The sequence below is a fragment of the Microtus pennsylvanicus genome, chromosome 4 (genome assembly GCF_037038515.1).
Source record: "Microtus pennsylvanicus isolate mMicPen1 chromosome 4, mMicPen1.hap1, whole genome shotgun sequence".
In the NCBI taxonomy this organism is placed as follows: domain Eukaryota; kingdom Metazoa; phylum Chordata; class Mammalia; order Rodentia; family Cricetidae; genus Microtus; species Microtus pennsylvanicus.
The window spans coordinates 84,339,933-84,362,557 of NC_134582.1; the positions used below are offsets into that span (position 1 = coordinate 84,339,933).

Sequence of the window (22,625 nt, forward strand, 5' to 3'; positions counted from 1 at the left end):
AGACACCTGTGAGGATATGCACACTTGTGAGGATGCGCACATCTGTGAGGATACAGACACCAGTGAGAATGCGCACACCTGTATGGATGCACACACCTGTGAGGAGGCACATGCATGTCAAGAGCTCCTGACTTTAAATGAATGTGTTATAGTTAGTGAACTACATCTCAGTGAAGGTTGGGAGCTGGGGGAGTAGCACTCAGCTCAGAGGAGCCAGGGTAAACCATAGATCAGTTAATCATGTGACATCACATAATAAGCATCAAAAGAAACCCAGCAATTGAAAACTCTCTATGCAATGATACTAGTAAGAGAGAAATAAAGATTTCTATCAGACAAACAGTACCAGCCTCACAACTGTGGGTGACCCAGAACAGCTTCCTGAGACTGCTCTTTGCCTACTTTTTTGCCAGAACTCAGACAGAACAAGTGTATAGGCAGTAGAAGGAAGGAAAGGCCTCTACCATGTGGCAAGGGCAGAGGCAGGTGGCCAGAAAACAGGACGGAGAGTGGTACTTCCCACCCAGAGCAGCGCCAATGTGTGCCCTCAAGAGGTGCACACACAAGAGAGAAGCGACCAGTCTATGGAAGGCCTGACGCTCCTGCCTCCCCTAGAAGGGGAGTCCCCAATAACAGTAATGTATACTGAGAGGGACAGTACACACAGCCTTGTGTGCAGTGATCAGAAGATGGGGAAGGAGGCAGGGTTTCAGTGGATGGGTCCACCCCGTAGACAGCATTGCTTGGACCCCACCACCTGTGGAAGATCTGCCCAGCTGAGAAAAGCCAATCATCCGTAGAAAACACTTCACCTGGAAAGGCCCAACCACCCAATGAAGGACCACCACCTGGGTAAGAATGGCTGGTCCACCCGCCTGAGAAAGATCACCTACCTGGGGAACGTTCGACTCCGCAGCTCCTTGATGAAGAGCTGGCTGCCATTCTGCACTGGTTTCATGTCTGGCATCTGCCCAGGGCCATGTTTGTGCCAGGTCCGCTTTTTCTTGACTGTAGAGGAGACACAAGATGGGTCTGTTCCAAACACAGCTGCCACCCAACTTTGGAGGCCCCTAAACTATAAGAAGACATCCCCCTGGGCACCGCAGGGGGCAAAAAGGTAGCTAGGGAGCTTACCAACACAGCAAACTCAAAACCTCTCCCACAGACCCTGCCAGCCCACATTCACACCTCCTTATCTTCATCCCTGTTCTCATAATGGAGGTCAGGCTTCCACGCCAGCCCTGGCCTTCCTCACTCAGGTGACTCTTAGAAGGTGCTCGCCATCCCACAATGGGGGACACATTCTGCTTGTCCTCCACAAAGAGTTGTCACCTTTCTGCCAGGACCTTTCCTTTCCAACACCTCTTTCCCCACCTTACAGCCAGTGTGCCATGAAGATGGCCCGAGGCACAGGGATGTCATGCAGGCCCTGGTACTGAAGTTGTCATGCAGTCCTTTGAGCAATAGAGGGCAGTGCTGGGAACACCCGGGCTCCCACCGACATCACGGGGCAGTGACGCCTGAGTTAGGATGGGGACTGGGTCCCATCACCCAGCTGAGTATGTTCTGCCACAGCGCTGTGGTGGCAGAGCAGCACTGTTCCTTTGGCCTCTGTCACATCAGGCACCTTGCCAGGCTCATGTCCAGGAGCCTGAGATTTCTGTACTAGATTTTTCTTGGTCAAATAAACCTGTCTGATGCCTTAACCAAGACCCACTGGCCAAAACCACCTCAGAGAACACACAGACTATGTGGGGTTGAACCTTAAAACCCACACCCCTGTTGCTTAATGAAGAAAAAGCAGCATGGGAGGCCCTGGCTCCTGCTCTTCACGGTACCCACCATTGCAGGCCCTGCCTCAAGCCAGGGTAGAAGGAACAAGAAGCAGGAGGAAGGTTTTCAACCTCAAGTCAGCTCCTAGTACCAGTCCCAGGCTGGAGCTCTCCAGAAGCATGGGAGGCCTTTTGTCACCAAGGCTTCGGAGATGGAAGTGTGACTAAAATCAGCATCACAGACAGCACTGCTCACAGTGTTCATAGGCACTCAGCTCAAAACCAAGACTAGTAGAGACTCACAGAGAAAGGACTAGGACTTTGGACCGTGGTGTTTGAAGGAGTACAAGCCTCTCAATCTAACCCCAGTGTTTACACAGCCGCCTCTGAGCACACACAAATGGACATATGTACACACACTTCTCAGCACACTCTGACTGGTCTGTGCCCCAGAGCCTTATGTTGAAATCTTTAGTCCTCAAGGTGATTAGGAAGTGGGGCACCTGAGAGGAGACTGAGTCATGGAATTGACATCCAGGTGATGGAGACAGAAAGCATAGGAGGCTCCCTCACCCGCTACCCTGTGAGAAGATGCTAGAGGGGCTAGCACCTTGATTTTGGTCTTCTCTGTCACCAGAATGGCACAAAATGAATCTCCTGCTATTTAAGCAACCCAGCCTGTGGCAAAAAGTGACAAACAAACATGCAGGTAGGCATGCAGGTAAAACTGCAGGCACCTTATGTGCATGTCACTCCCTGGGAGCTGGTGGTAGGGATGGGAACTGGAGCTGGTACCTGGGCCATGGTTGACTGTGGAGCCTCTGCTCAAACTCCAGTCAAGCCCAGGGACTGAGTCTTGGTGAGGCGGTGCACATGCCTTTCTCAGTGGGTAGGTGGTTGACACCGTGAGGATGCCTGATAGCACCAAAAGAATCAAGCTGTTCGTCACTGATGCAACACTCATCAACACTCAGTCCCACACCACACCTACGTTCTACCCTGAGCAGACTCAGCAAGAGCCCCCATGTCAGGACCCCTTCAAACATTCATGACTGCTGAAAGAGGCTCAACCCCATTTTCCAACTTCTTCCTCTCCACAATCTAGAGTCTCTTAGAAATGACTCCCTGAGATACCATGAACCATTCAGGGAGACCCTAACATCTTCCAGATCACCTTCACTAGGGACTCTGGGATGAGCACACACAGCCTTACCCCACCCCTCCTTAAGAACATGCCTGCTAGTATCTTTTGATCCAACCCTGCTCTGCGGTGACCCCACCTCCCAGGCCCCACAGGACAGCTCTGGGTCCCAGTGGAAGCTCTCCATATCTGTCTCATTTCTTATATAAAGGTAAAGAAGACCCTGAGCTTAACAAGGTGCCAGGAGAGTGAGAACACTCTTTCCTGTCCTTATTGTCAGTGACTTAGAGACACTCGGAGCACAAGTGTGTCTGGGGAGGTCAGGAAGGTGCCTTAGGAGTCCTGAACTGGCAGATGCTGAGTACAACCAGAAACCAGAGCTGCCCCATTATCCAGCAATGTGCACTCTAGAGCCAGGCCCTAGAAGAGCCAAGAGACAGCAGACAGAGCCCAGGAACAGGGAAATCCCACCCACCTAGCACCAGCCTCACCAGGAGTTAGGTCAGGCTCCAATGTTCCCAGAGTCTCAGACAGGCCTTGGCTCACTGAACAGGAGTGTGGACCCTCCATTTCCCGTCCCCATTGCCTGTATTCCACGGTTAGCTGAGTACTCTGGTACTGGAGTCCCTTCCCACTTCCTGAGTTGCCTGTGTCTTTCCCATTGACTGTATCCCCACCTCACTGCCCCTACCCCACTGTCTGCATCTCTCTTCATCTCTCTGTGTTTACAGCACTTAACTCACAGAGGCAGGGATATGGTCTCTCGGCTTGCACTGAGTACCTGGGTGAGGGTCTCCTGAAAGGGGAGCGATGCAGTGACTATGAAGGGAGTTGGACACAGTCCCCTGTGACCCATTCTAATCCCCCAGCTCAATCAATCCAGCCTTGGGCATGGCATGTAAGCAGTGAAACAGCCAGAGTGTCTACCTGCAGTGTATGCGAGTATTTCTAACAACAACATAGGCAGGAGCCCTGAGGACAGAGGTAAGGTAGATACTCACTACACACACACACACACACACACACACACACACACACACACACACACACACACACACGTCAGTCCCTGTGTTTCTACAGGCCACAGGTCCACTCCCTACTTATAACTAGGGCTCAGCCTTGAAGTTCAAAGCCTGCTTGGATGAAATTGCACAATATGAGCTGAGCCTACATCTTGGGTATTCCCTTAGCACCTGCTGCACAGCAGGGCTCAGAGAACAAGGGTAGAAAGGAGAAACATCGGATACACAGCAACAGGCACTGTGGGATGCTGGGTGGGGTAAGCTGAGCTCCTAGAGGATGGATAGCAGAGCCATTCACAAACATACACATGTGTCTGGCTTGGCGAAGCTGGGGGCCCTGAATACCTCTTTTATCACCTGAGCCCCAAGCCCACACTTAACATGGGGCAGTCTATAGGTGCTAGGTGTGGCCCTTGCAAGGCCTTGGTGATGGTGGAGTCTGTGTGGCTGCTTCTGAGAGCAAGAATCAATCAGAAAGCAGTCAGCTAAGCTGGAGGGGTCCCCAGCACCAGAGCCACTGGGCTGTGACCTTGATAGGCCGAGGTACTTACGTGTGGACTTGCCATGGGTTTTCTCGCAGTTCGGACAATGATAAATGTCGATATCTGGTGCCTCATCCTCTTCCACCCCAACACAGCTGAAACAGGAGGAGACAGATCATTATTCCTCTCACGATCAGTCTCCCTCAGCCTTCCATCCATAAGCTCAGGGGTAACCCCTGCTCACTGCTGGGGACTGAGGTCAGTGGAGCTTTGTCCAACAGTTGTCCTTAGATGGGGAGGGGCGGAAGGGCTGCAGAGCTGCCCTCCTCAAACACGAATCTGCAGTGGGATCCACACGCAGCTGCAGGTGCTCACTATGAGGACCCAGCACTATGCCTCAATGAGGACCACCTCCATCATCACCCTGGGAAGGCGAGGGGGTGTTAGGAACCAGTGGCACAGCCCCTTATGGAAGCTAGGAAACAGAAAACATCTGGGAAGACAGGAGAACCTTGAGCTACACCTCAACAATTTGTCCCACTCAGCTTCAGGAGGTCAGGGCAAGGTTGAGGGACAGTGACCAGTGTGCCCCTTCTTCTTCCCTCCCAGTTCTTCCAGGGCCTGAAACCTGCTCAGGAGGCAGCTACTGGCACTGATCAGTTGGCGCCCAAAAACCCCTTAGAATGAGGACAGAATCAGAGGATGCAAGCCACAAGGCCAACAGGCTTCTACCATCACAAGCAGCAAAATGAAAACATGCTGCTCTGTTCTGACACCTTCCACTCTTTGGTTACAGGTAAAGAGAGGCCAGTAGAAGACAGTGAGAATCCAGTTGTGTGGCCAGACTGTTGGGACAGATGAATCCCCCAAATGGAAAAGTCACTGAATTGGAAAACACACCAACACACCTTCCTGCGAGCAGAGGCACAAACAGAGCCACCCGATGTATTTTAAAGAAGCATTTCCTGAGGGCAGCCACGGAGTCTCCACCCAGGAAGGGCTAAGGGAACGGACTGTCTGGAAGTCACCAGGGTACTCTAGGAAGATGATTTTTACATGGGGGCAAACTCCACAGGTCATCAAAAGTCCAATACAGTTGCAGCTGTATTCAGTATGACTTTTAATTAAAATATGCTCTTTTGTCTTTTTTTTAAAGTATGGCCTCATGATATCTTGACTCATAGGGAACCACTGTAAATTTTATACCTATTAAAAATATGTAAGGTGAGCTGAGGAGATGGCTTAGTCAGGAAAGGGTTTGGCTGTGCAAGCACCAAGTTCTGAATTCAGATTCCCAGAACTGATGCAAGAAAAGCGGGATGTGGTGGCATATGCTTACAATCCCGCATCGCAGAGATGCAAACGGGCATCTCCAGGGGACTCACTGGCTAGATAACCCACCCTAATCAGTGAGCTCCAGTCCCAATTAGGAACCCTATTTCCAAAAACAAGATGAACAGCTTCTGGGAAATAACAAGGTTGACCTTTGTCAATCCTTTTCCTGTCTTTTTGTGTCCCTCCAACACCACCGAGGGGCAGCATATCTCTGAATCTGAGCTTGTTTTCCCAAATGAGAACCTTTGTTGTTGTTGTTGTTTTTCCAAGACAGCTTCTCTGTGTGGCCCTAGCTGTCCTAGACTCGCTCTACAGACCAGGCTGGCCTGGAACTCAGAGATCTGCTTGTCTTTGCCTCTAGTACTGGGATTAAAGGCGTACGCCACCACACCCGGCATTAAATATGGACTTGGGGAGGGAGTAATAGCAGAAAGAGTCAATCAGACCAAAGTTTACAAGCTTTCACCTAGACTGACCAGACAAAATGAAGAAAGGTTACTGAAACCAGACTTATTTATAGAGCAACAATTAGGTAGCCGAGGTGAAGTGGACAAATTCCTAGGAACACATAAACTACAAACAAGCAATTCAAAACAGCGGAGTGAGCTGTAACTCAGCAGCAGAGCACGTGATGAGCACGTCTGGAGCGGGGATTGATTCCCGCCACCAACAACACATATGTACACAGTGATGACAGAGAAAATGAACAGATCTGAATAAGACATTGTGTCGTTCCTCAAAAACTCCCCTCAGAAAACTCCAGAGACCAGCACGATGGCTCCGGGGGTAAAGGTGCTCACCACCAAGCCTGATAACATTATTTCAATTCCCTGGACCCAAAGGGTGGAAGGAGGAAACAGACACCTGCCAGTTGTCCCCCAACCTTCACATGTGTGCCTGACACACACCTGTGTACAAGCATGGGCGTACACAGACACACACACACAGACACACACACACACACACAGACACACACACACACAAAATGAATAAAGTAATAAAAAGGAAAAGCCCAGAAGCACCGCTAGTGAATTCTATAAAAAATAATAGCAATCCTTCTCAGAAACAAATTGAAAAGAAAGTAATATTTCTGACCCACCCCCTCTTTTCATGCTAGGAATGAATATAGGGCCTCAAATATGTTAGACAAGGATTCTGTCATTTATCCCCAGCCCTCCTGATTCCTTTTATGAGAACAATAATATCTTGATTCCAAAGCCAGACAACGGCATAAAAAAAAAACCCAGACCAACATCTCTTATTAATAGCAGTATAAAAACCCTCCGCCAACTACATTGTAAAGTCCAGCAGCACACTAAGAGGCTGTATATAGTTCACAGTCAGGCAAGACTTATCACGGGAGTGTAAAGATAGTTCAACACATGAAATAAAGCAACACTTCAATTGCTGGAACATCACATCTGACTACAAAAAAAGGGTGTGCTCTGAGGCCCCACCCTGGAGGTTACACAGCAGCAGGGATTGTGCAAGTCTCAGCCACAGTTCACATGGCCCTTTCTCTCTCACATTCTTATTCTGGTCTTTCCCAGTCCTTCCCCAACCCCTATCTTCCCTAATGTGTTCTCACCTCTTATGACACAAGGAAGAACTATGTGAGTACCTCAACTGATGCAGAAAAAGATAGAACTATTCATAATTTCATTTATTTTTATTTGGGGGAGGGAGACAGTTTCTCTGCATAGCCCTGGCTGTCCTGACTGTCCTAGAACTGACTTTGTAGGCTAGGCTAGCCGTGAACTCAGAGATCTGCCTGCCTCTGCCTCTTAAGTAGTAGGATTAAAGACATGTGCCACAACACCCGGCTCTTCGTGTGTGTGTGTGTGTGTGTGTGTGTGTGTGTGTGTGTGTGTGTGTGTGAAGAAGGAGAGAGAAAGAGAGAGAGACTAAGAATAGAAAGGAACTTCCTCTTCCTCGGCAAGATAAAGATATAATATAAAAAACTCACAGCTAATATTACACAGAATGATGAAAAACCAAAAGCCTTTCCCTAGAAGATCTGAAATGAGGTAGGTGTCTGTAGCTGCTACTTCCACTCAACGCAATGTTAGAAGTGCTGCTAGTCAAAATAATTAGGGGACAAAATTAAATAAAAAGCCTTCTAACTAACTGAAAGAAGTAAAATGATCTTTATTTGCAAATGACATGCTTAAATATACAGAAAATCACACGGAAACCCTCTATATAAAACATGCTAGCACTAATAAATAAAAGGGAAAGTTGTAGGGTGCAAGATTAACACACAGCACAGTGTTTCTGGACACTGGCAATAGATAATCAAAAAGAAAATGTAGAAATCAATTATATGAGCATCAAGAAGGATAAACCATTTGGGGGAAATGTCCCTCAAACACAGGCAAGATTTGTACACTGATGAAACAAGGGTAAAAGCTGACTTTATACTCATATGGTATTGCGAAGGATCCCAAATAACCAAAGCAATCTTTAAAAACAAAAATGAAGAGAACATACAGTTCACAACTTCAAAACTCACAACAAAGCCATAGTAACCAAATAATATGCCACTGTCATCTAGCTAGAAACAGACGAGCAGAATAGAATTAGACCCAGAAATAAACCCACATATCAGAGGTCAATTTATTTTTGACAAGGGTTGTAAGATATAAGGAAAGTCTATTCGCTCTCTCTCTCTCTCCCTCTCCCTCCCCCTCTCCCTCTCTCTCTCCGTGTGTGTGTGTGTGCGCGTGTATAGTGGGTATTCATTTTGCCCATGACCTTGGACTATCTGGTCCAATAGAGGCAGTGCTTCTTGTCTGCCTATATGACCTCTTATAAGGAAGAAGAGAGGGTGGTAAAGACCAGGTTAGGTCGTGTGAAACAGCATGTGAATGGTCCCCAGCTTTCTAAGGACTCTGCACCTGGATTTACCATATCCTGTTAATGAGCACATGTTCCCTCTTTCAAATCTTAATAATTCTAGATACCCCTTAAACAGACACACATGGATTCTCTTACTGTGTGTGTGTGTGTGTGTGTGTGTGTGTGTGTGTGTGTTGTACTGCGTGCACATGGGTTTGCAGATGCACCCATATGAGCTCATGCATGGAGAGGCCAGAGCAGGACACTGGATGTCTTCTTCCATTACCCTCTGCTTTACTGTCTCCACTGAACCTGAAGCTCACCATTTTTATCTAGACTGGCTGGCCAGTGAGTTCTCAGGGTCTGCCTGTCTCGACCCCTTAATGCCCACAAGACACTCTACACAAAAACTAACTGAAAACAAATTGATCGACCAAATATAAGGTCTAAAATGATAAAATTATTAGAAGAAAACATGAATGAAATCTTCATACCTTTGGATCCAGCAATGGATGACTAGAAATAACAGCAAAGGGGTAAGTGGCAGCAGCAACTACAAATGATAAACTGGGCTTTATCAAAACTAAAAACTTCTGTGCATCTAAGACTGGGCCAGGGAACATTTCATCATGGGGGAGGTGCTCATGAAGTCCTGCGCCTTCCTGAGGGATTCACTGACAGCTAATGGTTACTAGGTAGGGAAGGGAGGACCATTTTCTTCAGTACTGTACCTTTGGTAAGTTGTCTGTGCCTCTATAAAGAACCCCTTCACCTATGCTTGTGTAAGAAATTCCAGTTAAACTCAGTGAGCCAAAAAAGGAAGAGGAGGAGAGGGCTTGAAACTGGCAAGGACTTGTTGGAAATGAGAAGAGCTTAGATGGGAGAGGGAAAGGAAATGGAATATAAGAGGGCATGTGTGAAGAAGATCAAAGTTCATTATATGCATGTATGAGGCTGTCAAAGAATTTTTTCAATTCAATTATAAAACACTTTTGTACATTAAAATATACTGTTGAGAAAGAAAAGGCCACTTACAGGATGAGAGAAAATATTTTAAAATTACAGATCGGGTAAGGGTCTAGCATCCAAATCCATAAAGAACTCTTATAGCTCAATAATAAAATAATCTAATTTTAAAATGAGCCAATGACTCAAACAGGCATTTCCCCAGAGACGATGAATACACAGCCATAGGCACACGAAACGACACTGATCGTTCAAGTCATTAGCAAAGTGCAAATCAAAACTCCAGTGAGATGCAACTTCACATCGTGGGCTGTGGAGAGATTGTGACCCTTCCATAATTTCCTCACTTAAGAAAAACGTAAAACAGTGCAGACACAGAAAAAAAACATTGATTCCTCATAAAATAAAGTGACACATGAGCCTGCAGTTCTACTCAGCTACATATCTAAGATCTAAGAATTGGCATTCCATCAATGCCCTATTCACAAAAAATAGCGGCATGTACGGTAACCAAAGTGGGTAAGGCATCCAAAATCCAAGGACAGGTAGATGGATCAACAACATGTGATCACACACATAACATATTATTCGACTAAAGTTTACATATTCAGTAACACATATGGATAGAAAAAACTAGATTACTGGGGGGGGGAGCCCAATACACAGTGTTAATACTTAATAGCAACCCTCAACTAAAATGTCTATAACAGGTAAGTCAAGAGAGACACATGGCAAGTGAGATGCCAGAGGATGGGAAAGAAGGGATTTGGAGGTACAACTTGATGGGAAGTGATTTATGACCAAGGAACATTGGCATGGTGCCATAGAATATTCAAACCCACTGGGGAGCATCCCCACTGGCTACAGAGTATTCACACCAACTGCAGAATAGTCACACTGGCTATAGAGTATTCACACCAACTGTAGAATAGTCACACTGGCCAGAGTGTTCACACTAGCCATGGAGAATTCACACCAGCTATGGAACATTTTACACTGTCCAGAAAATTCATACCAGTCATGGAACATTCACACCAGCCATGAAAAATTCACATCAGCTATGAAGCATTTTACACTGATTGTGAAGAATTCACACCAGCCATAGAACAATCATACCAGTCATGGAGCACTCACCAGCCACAGAGCATCATACTGGTCATGAGCATTCACACCAGCCACGGAGCATTCAGATTGACCAGGAAGTCTTCATACTACCACAGAGCCTGTGCAAAGGGTCTGTCTCTGCCTTGCTTATCAGGGAATTCTATTCTGTAGGCCTATTTGTAGAACGAATTTGCTTAAAGAAAACCCAAGCATGACAGGGAGAAACCATACTGCCCTAAGTATGAGGTGGGTCACTTATTGTTATCAGCACTAAAGCCATGTGTTTTGCTGGGTACATCTCAAACATCCCTGATGACAATGCTCTGTGACCTTCCTAGGGAACTCAAGGTTGGCTGTGTTTTTTCCAGAGGTAGCTGTACCGCTCTAAGAGGAAGGGAGAAGCCTTGGGTCCCTCTAATTTCATTGCCACCATCACTTCACTTACAGGACACAGCAGAGATGTCACCAGGCTTTGAAGCAAACTGGAGCTGGGAGAATGAGTGGATGTGGTGCTAAGCCAGAATTCCATGAAACTGAACTGACAGGCATTTCAAGGGCTGTGTCTGGGAAATCTGACTTCTGACCCATTTAAAAGTATAAAGTCACATTTACAGGTTTATTTAAAACAGCATTTGTTGGAGAGAAGTCAGCAAGGCCCACACTTGGTATTCTAATTAAAGCCAGGTCAAGAGCTGGGTGTGGTGTACACCTGCCAGCCTGGCACTCTGAAAGCAGAAGCAAGGGAATCACCATAAGTTCAAGGCCAGCCTAGTTTATAGAGTGGGTTTTGGGAAAACCCAGAGCTACCTGGTTAGACCCTACCTCAAAACCGAACGATAAGGCCAGGTGAGGGCTGGCTGCATGTGTTCCTGAAAGTGCACCGGCCACTCCCACCCACACAGACACAGAAATGACATGCCTCCCAAAGCCCAATGGGGTCACCGCATCCCTCTTGGGCACAGTAATAAAGACAATTCAGGATAATAGAACAGCTTCCTGTTGCACCGAAAAACATCAGGAACCAAAATAAATGATCACTAGCAGATGAGTCACAAGCCTCTGGCCTAGTGCGGAACTGTGTGTTGAGGGTGTAGCTGCGAAAAGACCATTTTCTGTATGAAAATCAGGTGAGGAAATGGTATCCGGCTGACTAGTGACTAAGCTGTCATTTACACAGTGATAGAAAAGGACACACTGCAGTAAGAAACGCCCACTGGAACTTGCAGTGAAAAGGGTGTCGCTGACTGTGTTCCTCAGCTGTCTGCCACTGTGACGAACACCTGAGAGCATCAACTGTAAAGGCAGAAGATTTGTTCAGGCTCGGAGTTTGAGTGGCCTTGGTCCAGAGTCACTCGCCCACCTCTTTGGGCCTGTGGTACAGAGCATTACAGTGGGAACAGGTCACAGGAGAAGTCTGAGAGAGCTGTGGGGAAGAATGGGTATGCCCGTCCAGTACAGTACCCCAGAGACCTTTCTTCCTTCCACTGGCTTTCACTTCCTCAAGGTTCTGTCACCTCCCAACCGCACAACAGGCTGGGACCAAGCACCCAACACAAAAGCCTTTGGGGAGTGTAAGTATCCAAATGTTAACACTGATGGTGGAAAACAAGCACCCCCATCTGTCTTAGCAGGAGCCCCTGCCAGCGTGAGTTCATGGGTGAGACAGTTGGCATTTTATTTGTTTGTGTATGCACGAGGAATATATGCATGCACATGTTCAAGTGTATGCAAGCATATGTGGGTGTGAATGCATGTGTGTAAGTAAGCATGATTGCTCTCCACCTTTCTTTCTGAGACAGGGTCACTCACTGACTTGGTAGGCTGGCATGCCAGCCCACTCCAGAGAACCACCTATCACTCCACCCCAAAATGGGGTTTCAGGTAGACACCTAGCTTTTAAGTGGATGCTGAGGACTCAACTTGAGACCCGCATGCTCACACAGCACACATTTTACCAACTGAGCCACCTCCCTATCCCCCAAGGTTAGTATTTGTTAGCATCTGCACCATGAAATGGAAAACCTTAGCGTTTATGGAGCTAGGGCTTGAACCAGGACCTCACACGCTCTCAGCAGGTACTTTATTACTGAGTTATACCTATAGCCCTTGTAAGATTTGTAATCATGAAAATCTGATTTTGTTTCAATCAAAGCTATCTGAATTTATAAGCATATATATCTATTTTAAAATATATTCTCTGTTTGAGTGTGGTGACACACACCTTTAATTCCAGCACTAGCGAGGCAGAGGCAGGGGATCTCTGAGTTTGAGGCCCCTGTCTTAAAAATATACTGACACTCACAAATGAATCTTTACAGAATGCAAGCCAAAGCAACTGCTGGTACGTACAGACCTTTCAAAGAAGGTGGCTCAAGGCAGCAAGGATGGGATGCTCTTGAGCAGCAGAAGGAAGTGATTGTCACTCATCCAGCCCATACCTCTGGCTGGTGACTCAAGTTCATAAAACCTAAGCAAGAGACTTGGTTGGCCAGGACACTTTGACTCCTTTGACCAGCCACCATCGGCACCACGTGAGGGGACAAGTGTGAAGAGAGGTACTTCCCAAGGTACAACTCTGAAGAAATACAGCGTCAGTAACAGAGACCATGGAGCTCCAGGTGGAACACACTGAACCACGTGAGCTCAGCTTCCAGAAGAGACAGAGAAGAGGCATCACAGGTATGTATGAAACACCAACCCTTCTGTGTGGCAGGGTGTAAGTAAACAGAATGCTTATTTTCAAAACTATATTTGCAAGAGAAAATATAAAGCACACCAAAAGCAAACACAGACAAAAGCAAAATCCCAGACAGCAGAGGGCAAGGCTGCTCAGCGGATAGGGCACTTGCTGCTGAGCCTGATGACCTCAGCTCAATACCTAAGATCCACAAGGTAGAAAGGGAGAGCCTACTTCCAAAAGCTGTCCCCTAACCTCCACATGTGTGAGCATGTATGCACATGTGCATATTCATACACGTGTGCATGCATGCACACTCAAACACAACGAGAAGACCTTGAGAAAAACCCATGGGCAGGAGGAAAGCTCCTTATCTACAAAGAAACAAGATTTACATCCAATTTCTCAAAAACCATGGGACAACAAGAGTATGTGGCAAACTATTTAAAGGGCTTGAAGAATTGGGGAACATATGGGAATTTGGAGTCTAGCAATCTTTAAAATTTTCATGTGCATATGGTGGTCAGAGAGAGGCTTGCAGGAGTAGTTCTTTCCTTCCTCTGTGGGTTCTGAGAATGAACAAAGATCACTAATGAGGTCTGTGTGCAATGTCTCCTACTGGCTTAGCCAGCTCACCAGCTCCCTTGTCAATTGTAGTGGCATTTCAATTATATTTTAATAAATAAAGACTGCTTGAAGATCTGAAAATAAAGCAGTCCCACTGGTTAGCCTTACAGACCAGATTATGGTAACACACACGTTTAATCCCAGTAGCCACAGTGACAGACACCTTTAATCTCAGTAGCCATAATGACACACACCTTTTACCCCAGTAGCCACACTAGTTTGCCATAGAAACTGGATGGTGAATACCTTTAATGACAGTGGTGCAAGCCTTTAATCTCAGCCCTAGAGAGGGATATAAGACGGGGGAAGACAGCTCTCAGACACAGTCTCCTGAGATTCCTGGAGGTAGGATTGCCATTTTCAGACTAAGGTCAAGGTAAGACCCAGTGGTTGGCTGTTTTGGTTTTAGGATCTTCAGGTTGAACACCAATTTCTAACTCTGAGTTTTTATTATTATGCATCAGTCAATTTAATTAATTAGTTTTTCTTTTTGAGATAGGAACTTACACAGTCCATGTTGGCCTCAGTATATATCCAAGTATGACCTTGAACTTTTGATTTTTCTGCCTTCAACTTTCAAGGGCTGGGTTCGAGGTATATAGCACCATGTCTAGCAAAACTACTCTTCAAAGATGAAGGAAAATAATCTCTATTTTATACAAAATTTGTGAGGACTAGTCACCAGTGTACCGTATTTCCAAGAAACGGTTTTTTTCTTTTTCTTTTTCCAAGAAATGTTAAAGTCCTTTAGAAAAAAGAAAGATTATAAAGATTGAAAACTCAAATTATATAATGAAAGGATGCCATTAAAGTAACAAGTCAAAAGTTTTAATTCTCATATTCTTTAAATACTCATAACATTTATTTAGTGTGTGTGTGTGTGTGTGTGTGTGTGTGTGTGTGTGTGTGTGTTGGCAAGATGCACACGCATGTGTTGCCATGGCACCTATGTGGCTCCCACCGTGTTGGACCCAGGGATCAAACTCAGGTGGTCAGTTGGCAGAACTGCCTTCATCAACTGAGCCATCTCACTGACTTCTAGTTCTCATACTAGACCCAATTGACCCAACTGATAAGTATTTGTTCGAAATAATAGCAACAGTGTATACTGTGCCTGTTGTTTAAGGATATATCAAGTTAAAAAAATAGCAATGTTATAAAGCATGGGAAGGAATCCTTAAAAGACCAAGAACAGCTGGAGTCCTGCGTGAGAGAGGACTTGGAGTAGTCATAAATGTACATTGTAAACTCAAAAGCAACTAAGTGTATCAGTAACTTTTGTTGCTGTGATAAACACCAAGACTGAAAGTGATTTATGGGAGAGTTTATTCAGCTGATGGCTCCAGAGGAAGAGTCCATAATCTCAGAGAGTCACGGCAGCCAGCAGCCATAGCTGGAAGTTAAGAGATGACATCTTCAATCACAAACGCAAAGTAGAAGTAGGGTGAGGCTACAAACTCAGAAACATACTACAGAGACCGCAGAAACACACTTCCTCTAGCAAGGCTTCACATCCTGCAAGTTTCATAACATCCCTAAACAGTGCCACCAAATGGGGACCAAGTGTTCAAATACATGAACCTATGGGGACATTCTCATTCAAACCACCACAGCAACCACTAAAAATGTTTACTTAGAAAATATTATTGCTACCCAGACAGGAGGGGGGAAAAACTAAAATCCTATAATATGCTTAATTAAAACCAAAGCGGGCATAAAAAAAAAAAAGAACGAAAGAAAAAAAAAAGAAGAGAGTGGAGGATATAGCTCAGTTGGTCAAGTGTGATACAATATGCTGACTCAGTTTAACCCCAGCACCCACATAAAAGGCTGCACGGTGGTACACTCCTATAACCCCAACACTGGGTGGTAGGGACAGGATCCCTGGAGCTCGTTGGCCATCTGGTGTAGCCAGTGAGTTCTAGATTCAGTGAGACACACTGTCTCAAAAAATAAGGTAAAGAAACAATTGAGAAGGACATGTAATATCAACCTCTGGACATAGGCACAAAGGTGTGTGAACATCTACACATGCACACCTATGCACAAACAAGCACATACACACAAATGTGTGTGTACATATACATAGCCATGAATAACAAACAGTAGTAGATGTAGTAAATAGTAACCCACTTGTATCAATAGCACTTTAAATATAAATAAATTTATATTAAATACCAATTTAAATATAAATAAATGTCCTAAATGTACTGATTAAAAGGCAGAGACCATTAGAATAGCTAGCAAAAATGAAAAGACCCAACTATGTGAGGTCTAGCAGAAACCTACTCAGAGACACTAAATCAAACTAAATAATTCCATGCTCTCAGATTTCACTGACTCACCTGAAATGGACCGATTTCCTAAAACACACTCAGCTAAAATGCACACAAAGATAGACACTTGAGAGGACCTTTATTTTCTGAAGAACTCAATCAGTAATCAGCAACCTTCCAAAACAGAAAGCACCAGGCCCACATAAAGTCACTAGTGAATCACTTCTGATATTTTACAATACAATACAAGTCACACCTGTCCCTACAGTCTGTTTCAAAGAATCACAGCGAAGGGAATCCTTCCTAATACATTCCACAAGAGCAGCCTTACCCTAATACATAACTAGACAAAGATGTTACAAGAATCTGACCAGAATCTCTCATGAATACTGAATATAGATACAAAAATTTCAGTAAAATACTAGCAAATTCAACCCAACTTTATAAAGAATTATATGCCATGATCAACTGGGATTAATTCCAGGTATGTACAGCTGGTTCAACATTTGAAAGGAAATTTACATAATATATCAACAGGTTAGAAAAAAATTACGTAATGTTTGATACAATTCAAAACTCATGCATGATTAACTCTCAGTAAACTGGGCACAGATAGAAACTTGTGACAAAAAACATTTACCATGAACCAAAAACCCCACAGTGAGAAACCAGAATCCTGCCAAGATCAAGAAAATTATGATCTCAAGAAAAGGAAGGGAGGAAAGCAGAGAGGGAGGGAGGGAGGGAGAGAGGGAGGGAGGGAGGGAGGGAGGGAGGGAGGGAGGGAGGGAGAGAGGGAGGGAGGGAGGAGAGAGAGAGGCAAGCATATCTGTCCCTGCTGCTTTCCAGTTATCCCATGTGAAAGCCCTGACTGGTGCAATGAGACAAGAAGACGAACATCATCTGGGAAGAGGAAAGCGATGGTCACTCCTCACAAGTGGCACGATGGTCTCCTGGAGCTAAAGCATGTGACAGAGATACAAGACAGGAAGGCTGATACACAAAATCAATTTCCCTTTGGATGCCAGCAAAGAACACTGAAAATTAAGAAATGGAACATCATTTATACAGTCTTACCATCAAAATGAAATGAGAAAAGTGTAAATTTCCACAGAAAGTCAATATAAGGGAAACTATAAAACCCTAATGAAAGAAATCCCAGAACTAAAAACATGGAAAGATAATCCATGTTCATGGACAGGAAGGCTGTCAGATGCCAGCTACTCCTAACTTGATCTCTAGGATCTAGATGATACTGGAGAAATATCAACACATCATTCTATGGAAATTAACACACTGATTCCAAGGTTTATATGGAGAGACAACAGGCCCAGAGCACACCACAACAGAACAAAGGACAGGCACCAGCTAGCTCTAGTTCTGCTGTAAGGCAGCCATGATGGAAAACATGTGGCTATAAGGGTTCAGGCCCATGGAATGAAATACTAGGCCAGAGGCAGATCCTATGGATACAGTTATCCGGCCTGTGACACAGAAGAGAGTATTGGTAAACAACTGGATATCCACGTGCAAAAGAGTAAAAAAGAATCAGGCAGAGATATAATATACTTCCTAGAAAAAGGAATCATGGATTACATGTAAAATGTAAAACTATGAAATTCCTATAACACATGAGAGAATCGAGATGAGCCTGGATTTAGAGATGACTTTAAAATTTAGTATTATTAATATGTACAAGAGGAGAGGTGTGCATGCATATGAGAGCAAATGTATACCACTGCGCACATACGGAGGGTAGAGGACCAGCTTTGCACACTCAGTCTCTTCTTCTGCCTTCTCATGGCCTCCCTGGACCAGCCCCAGGAAGCCAGACTTTGCAGTGAAGACCTTCACCTGCTGAACCATCTCTCCACCCCTGTTGATGACTTAGATGCAAACCCAAAGCCATGATTTATGAAAGAGTGGATAAGTGGGGTTTTATTAAAATCTAAAATTTCTGCTCTGAAAAGAATGCTGTTGTGCGGTTAAAAGAGATGATCCACAGAGACAATATTTGCAAAACATCTGTTAAAAGACTGGTATCTGGGCTGGAGAGATGGCTCAGAGGTTAAGAGCATTGCCTGCTCTTCCAAAGGTCCTGAATTCAATTCCCAGCAACCACATGGTGGCTCACAACCATCTGTAATGAGGTCTGGTGCCCTCTTCTGGCATGCGGGCATACACATAGACAGAATATTGTATACATAACAAATAAATAAATATTTAAAAAAACAATAAAAATCAATAAAAAACAATAAAAATCCCAGCACTCGGGAGGCAAAGACAGGCCGATCTCTGTGAGTTCGAGACCAGCCTGGTCTACAGAGCAAGTTCCAGGACAGGCTCCAAAGCCACAGCGAAACCCTGTCTCGAAAAACAAACAAACAAACAAAAAAAAGACTGGTATCCAAAATTTGCAAGAATTCTTAAAACTCAACAAGAAAAATGCCCCATTTTAAAGTGGGCCCTAGACCTCGACAAGCTCCTCACCAGGAAGATCTCTAGATGGCCACTGCAAGAGCACATGGCAGGCTGTCAACATCATGTCACCAGGAGATGCAAATTAAAGCAAGGCCCCACAGCATGTCCACGAGGATGATGGAAGTCCAGGACACTGACAACAGCAAACATTGGTGGGGAAAGGCAGCGACTGGACACTCACTCATCAACATGTCACAGCCAGAGTGTTGCAGCTTTGCCATTTCTTGGAAGATTAACTCACTCTTATCATGTGATTCCGCAGTTGCTCTCCCTGGTACCTACCTGAAGGAGCTGAAAACTTGTGTTGCCATTAAAACCTGTGCACAGTCATAAACATTAAAATGTAGAAACAATCCCCAGTCCCAGGGGATTCAACATTCTTTTCTGGCCTCTGCAAGTTCCAGGAACACATGTGGTGCACAGGCATACATGCAGGTGAAACATCCATACACATGAAATAATGTTAGACAAAGAATGCCTTTCTTCTAAAACAACTGTCACAAATACACCACATAAATGTAAAAGATTCTGATAAGGAAATAGGGTGTTGTGTAGGGTAGGGGAGGTATACAGGGACTTTGTTCTTCTTGCTTGGTCATTCTGCAAATTTAAAATCAGTCTAAAACTTGTCTATTAAAAATCAGGCTGGGTCTGGCAGCACAGACCTCTAACCTCAGCTGCATAAGAGGCTGAAGCAAGAGGATGGCAGATTTAGGTTCAAGATCCACCTGCATAACTCATGAGGTTTTTGTCTCAAAAGTGCAACTGTGCAAAGAGTGCTGGGTACAGCTCGATACAAAAGCCCTACCTAGTGTGTGCAGGGCCCATCACTCCACTCCCAGAAAAGTAATGAAGGAAGGGAACAGAGTGAAGGGAAGGGAAGAAAGAATTTCTGTGTGTGCCCACCTGCAGAGCTCTCGGCTGGGATGTGGGAGATGCAGGGCAAAGCTACTCGGATGGAAAACTTTCCTGAAGGAGAAGCAAGTCCATGATGGGGCAGGAAGGGGGTCAGGAGAAGGGAGGCTGGACCCTGAGTCCCGGGTGCCGTCATGAGCAGACTTTGTTGGAAACCAAGGCTTACCACCGGATCACACAGAACTGAGTAGCAGGTAGCAGACTAGGATGGCTCCCCGAGCCCAGAGGCACTCTAAGTGCAGTGTGCAGAGAGACATGGGCAGGTAGCAAACACCCCACATAAACACCCTGTTCTCAGAAAGTGTGGGAAGTCCCCAGGAAGAAACAAGGGGGTGGAAATGTAAGCAACAGGCAGGAAATCTGGGCTCAGTGGCAAGGAGGCAGGGGAGTCTGGCTAGTCTCAAGGGCCAAAGCCCGGAGTCCTTTAGTGCGTGCTTGTTACACTTACTTATTTAGGGTATATGCCTATGTTTGAAGAAAGTAATTTATTTTTCTTTGCCTCGCTGGCCTGTCAGCTTCCACAGAAGGAGCCCTGTCACTGCTCTGAGGACCACACCTCTTCAGAGGCACAACCAGGGCACACAGCTGCAAGTTAGCTGCTCTTCGAAGGCACTGGATAAATGCCTACAGCAGAGGCTCAGCTTTCCATGGAGCTTGCAAAGGGTTCTGAGAATGTTCACTCTTTGGGCCCAGCTGCCTGGACCATCAGATAGAACTAAGCCCTGTTCTTGCGGCTCAAAAGGGTGCTAGGATGTGAACCCAGAATGTCTGCTGCTTGCCTGATTCTAAAAACATGCAAACCTTTGATATACAAGACCGCATGCAGGGTGTCACATTCATCTTGGGGGTGGAGGGGCATCCTCTCAGACCCCAGCTGAGGTGGCTGAGCAGGGCAGCCCACACTATAGGAAAGGGCTATGTAAGGCTCTGCAAGATCAGCTGCAGGTGGCCACAGTAGAGCTGTCACAGGTGAAAATCACAGAAGTGCTCTCTAGAAAGCTCTGTCCACCCCTCAGATCCTGTAACTTTCTTCTCAAAGGAAATGCCTGGTGCCAAGACCTACAGATGACAGCCACCTCCTCAGAATCTCAGAGAACCAGACAAGGCTGGTAAGGTCCTACCACATCCATCACCTGGCTACTGCAAGACATAGACACATACACACCATATATATAATACACACCAAGCAAATATACACTCCAAACATATCACACACAAACATCACACACACACATATAAATACCACACTTCTACATAAAAACATACTACACAAAATATGCTCATACACCAACCAAATACCTCCTACATACTGCATACACCACACTCACACAAACATATCACATACTATTAGCAGAATAGAACACATATGATATATACAACATATACATAAACACTATATGCACAGACATCACATGCACACATAACCAGGCCAAGTGTGGGGAATCCACAGGACTGACCCCCTATGGAGCAGAACAAGGTGCTGAGTTCCTGGCTTCGAGGTCATCCCTAACCATGATAAAGAGGTGGCCTGTACCTGGTGACCAGAGTTAGCAGCTGAATTTCTGTGTCAAATAAGCAGGGGAGCATGGGAACTGGGTGACCCAGTGACATGCAGCACCTAAATTGAAATCAGCGTCTAGTATAAAACCAATCTCCAAACCTGGCCATTGGAGAGCAAGTACCTGACACTAAAGGTCAGGCATGGCAGAGACTGGGGACAGTGGGCAAGCAATGGCTGCTGTGGACATGAGAATTCAAGTGAGAGTAGCTATTAAATCTGAACTACCATGATATCTTCTGCACTGTAGACAGGCACAGACAGATATTAGTACAAGGCTGTAACCGAGTCTGCCCTGATGGAGTACAGAAACTGGATTTACACTAGGATGCTGGCTATTTTGCTTCATGAGCTCCACCTCAAAAGACCCAGATCCAGTATTCTTTAGGCACTTTAAGTACTAGGCTTCTGTGGCTACATGAGCCTGCAGCTGAACGCCAGACACACATACATACACACACACACACACACCTGTAAAGAACACACACAGAGTGGACACATGCCAGCTGCATTCAACCTGTTCACAAAGGATGTGCCTCTGGAGATATGGCCCAGTAGGTGAAGTGCCTGTCATGTAAGCATGACAGCCTGAGTTTGGATCTCCAGTACAAACATAAAAGCCAGGCATGGAAGTGGTGCATCTGTGACTTCAGTATTGGGAAGCAAAGAAAGAGAGATCCTAGGTTCGCTGGTCAGCCAGGCTAGCACAATGGTGTGTTCCATATCAGTGAGAGACAGTCTCAAACACTAAGATGACAAGTGAAGATACCTCCTCTCTCTCTCTCTCTCTCTCTCTCTCTCTCTCTCTCTCTCTCTCTCTCTCTCTCACACACACACACACACACACACACACACACACACAATGGGCCCCTCCTGCATGGCACTGTACTCCTGACACACTCAGAAAGGCCCATATTTGGGTGTTATGTTAACTTAATGCACGTGGACAGAAAATATTCCCTTTGGCTCAAAATCCTCAATTTCACAAAGCTCATAAAAATTCAGAAGTTCTCACTGGGTGGCAGTGGCACACACTTTTAATCCCAATACTCAGGAGGCAGAGGCAGGCGGATCTCTAAGTTCAAGCTAGCCTGGTCTACAGAGTGATTTCCAAGGCAGTCAGAACTACACAGAGAAACCCTATCTCAAAAAACAAAGCAAACAAATCAGAAGTTCTATATGGCAATTTCTGGAGGAGAATGATCCTACTGACATGGCTCCTCATATTTCAGCCTTGGGCCACCTTGCTTCCAGGTAGAGCAGCTGCCCAAAACATTTTGGCATGTGCGAGCAATGACTTAGCCTCATTAAGAATTCAAATACCTGTTCATAATTGTTTAGAGCCACCGAGACCTGAATACCTAGAAGTTTGCACTGTTCAGTGTCTGCAAGCAGCCAAATGCCAGGGAGTAACTGGGTGGTACTTGCAAG

The 22,625-nt window shown here is 45.5% G+C and overlaps 1 protein-coding gene across 1 annotated transcript in view; it reads right to left on the minus strand.

Moving 5' to 3' along the window:
- The window catches only part of Phf2 (PHD finger protein 2), a 75,299-nt gene that overhangs the window by 28,767 nt on the left and 23,907 nt on the right, over positions 1-22,625 (minus strand). Inside the window, exons 2-3 of the mRNA XM_075969679.1 lie at positions 4,487-4,572; positions 894-1,008 (exon numbers count right to left, since the gene is read on the minus strand). Of these exons, the coding sequence (XP_075825794.1) occupies positions 894-1,008; positions 4,487-4,572 (201 nt within the window). The remainder of the gene's footprint in view (positions 1-893; positions 1,009-4,486; positions 4,573-22,625) is intronic.